At 36.0% G+C, this 2,500-nt stretch overlaps 1 protein-coding gene across 1 annotated transcript in view; it reads right to left on the bottom strand.

Moving 5' to 3' along the window:
• LOC144971034 (uncharacterized) overlaps window positions 1–2,500 on the bottom strand; it is a 41,570-nt gene that overhangs the window by 9,245 nt on the left and 29,825 nt on the right. Inside the window, exons 22-23 of the mRNA XM_078911352.1 lie at window positions 2,308–2,391; window positions 1–134 (exon numbers count right to left, since the gene is read on the bottom strand). The exon at window positions 1–134 is cut by the window's left edge and continues 39 nt beyond it. Of these exons, the coding sequence (XP_078767478.1) occupies window positions 1–134; window positions 2,308–2,391 (218 nt within the window). The remainder of the gene's footprint in view (window positions 135–2,307; window positions 2,392–2,500) is intronic.

The raw sequence follows: 2,500 nt of genomic DNA, 5'->3' as shown, positions 1-2,500 counted from the left end.
GCTTGGATAGTTGATTAGTATATACTTTAAGCAAGCGTTCATCAGTGTAAGGATACTGGACATTAAGCTCCGCCAGTACTTCATGGAAATTTGTTGTGTCGTAAGTTGTCAAATTAGTAAGGGACTCTTTTGTGCTGAGGAAAGTAAGAATTGTTGAACTTATTTTGAATTAGCCATAAGCTTGCACAAAATGTATTTTAAGCAGAATGCAGTTTACTAGAAACAAGTTGACCTTGAGTGAACTTGAATCAATCTGGTTTCAAAGGAAACAAGAGCACTAAGTGCCTCTCAACAATGATGTCTTTTTTTACGCGTGCGAGCCTGTGTGTGTGTGTGTGTGTGTGTGTGTTTATGTCTGTGTGTGTGCCCATGCCTGTGTATGTCTGTGTTTACGTGTGTTTGTGTTTATATATCTATGTGTGTGTGTGTGTGTGTGAGTGTGTGTGTGTGTTTTTGTGTGTGTGTATTGTGATGTGTAATCAACATTCACAAGCAAGCATAACCACTTAAAATCTTTAACACATTTTTGATGAAAAAATTATCAGTAGTTTAGTGTTGGCTTTATACAAAATTCCTGTTGAAGTTATTGATGTTGTCAAACACGTAGTAATAATAATGAGAGGAAACGGGATGATCATCAAATTAAATTCTTGGGAACTGATGATAACAGCAGGGGCGTGGCTCTATTGGTTCAAATGGTGCCTGGCACCACATCCATGTTTTAAAAATGGATAACAGCATTTTTTAAAATATATAAAACTGAGAAATGGTATATATCGCCTTTTATCAACAGTGCAAAACAGACTCCCTTTCTGTCACAACGCCTTCTATCCACGCTTTTCTCCCGATTCACACAGTCCGTTGATGACTGTCAGCGACTGTGTACCATGGCTGAGCGAGTGACTGGATTTCCCCACTCAAACGATTGCAAGGAGCGGATTTTTGCTGGCATAATTTAAGGCTATTACTATAATGTACTATAATGTTGCCACATTGAATACCTGAGAAAATGGCCCGAATTTTTACCATCTTCACATACGAGAAAAAAACCCGCCTCAGGTGCCGAGAAATTTTTGCTCCAACTCTGTTGGACTGGGGAAAAATAGCTAATGTTGGTCATTTACGTCATAGTCATAGTATGGTAACTTCGACCATCTTTATTATTATCGAAATCACGATTATTAACAAGGTCATTTGTTTCTCTCTCTGTGTCGTGATTATTGTATATATTAATTTATAATTATTATTATTATCATCATCATCATCATCATCATCATCATCATCATCATCATCATCATCATCATCATCATCATCATCATCATCATCATCATCATCATCATCATCATCATCATCATCATCATTATTATTATTATTATTATTATTATTATTATTGCTGCAAAAATTGATATGAAGGAATGTGAACGAGTTAAGTCAAACATTTCTTGATAGTGATGCTATATGCTAAATGCATGATCTTCGCGTGAATATGTGTGTTTGACTTTGTGTGTGTGTGTGTGTGTGCGTGCGCGTTCATCTCACATACACACACACACACACACACACACACACACGGATAGGTAGATAGATAGATAGATAGAGAGAGAGAGACAGAGAGAGAGAGAGAGAGAGAGAGAGAGAGAGAGAGAGAGAGAGAGATCTTGTATGGTGTCATGTTTGATTTCCGAAGTGGAATGGGGCTGTTTCATGACGTAACTACAGTACTCTTTTAATAGGCCATGGGCTGTTTACGTTCTTACGCTTTGTAAGTTTTGAAATTACCCTTTGTTCGATTGACATTCAATGTCTGCATGTGTCCCTTTAGCCATTTCCCTCAGTGTCCAAACTCCAATCAATATATTCGTTCGTGATTTATATAAACAAACTATTGAAAAGATTTGCAGGAATAGAAACATCACCATGCAAATTTACTTTACAAGTATGTAAGTTTTTTTTTCTTTCTTTTATATTTACACATGTAGCATGTGTAAGTCATTTTCGTCTGGCACCACTTTATACTGTAAGCATGCCACGCCGCTGATAACATGTGAATTTTATTAAGATTTATCAGGAGTCAACAATTCATCGACAAGTGTAAAGCAACATGTGTAAAACAAATGTAAATTATTGCAACCAAGTGGATTTCATCAGATATTTGTAAATCAATTGTCAACAGTCAACATATCATCTCCATGTCAAAACTCAAAGGTTTGAAAATATATTAAATCAGACGGTTTCTGGTAATTAATAAGATAAAAATGATAAAACCAAGCAAGAGGCAAGTAAGAATGAATTAGTTCGGCTGTTTACCTGCCATATCCATCCAAGACTCTAGCAAAGGTTTCCTGACTGGGACAACTCACTCCTGAAGCGCGTGGTAATTCTTCCAAAACCCTGATAATAAATTGTGATCAAACGTTGACTTTGAATTTGAAATTCTTAAGTTTGATTAAATTCCTTAATAGTGTTTTAAAAAAATAAGAGTGCTATGTTTAGAGATTAA

This window comes from Berghia stephanieae, chromosome 4 (assembly GCF_034508935.2).
Source record: "Berghia stephanieae isolate SIO BIC M18660-M18661 chromosome 4, UCSD_Bste_1.3, whole genome shotgun sequence".
NCBI lineage: Eukaryota > Metazoa > Mollusca > Gastropoda > Nudibranchia > Aeolidiidae > Berghia > Berghia stephanieae.
This window is presented reverse-complemented; position numbering and strand designations above follow the sequence as displayed.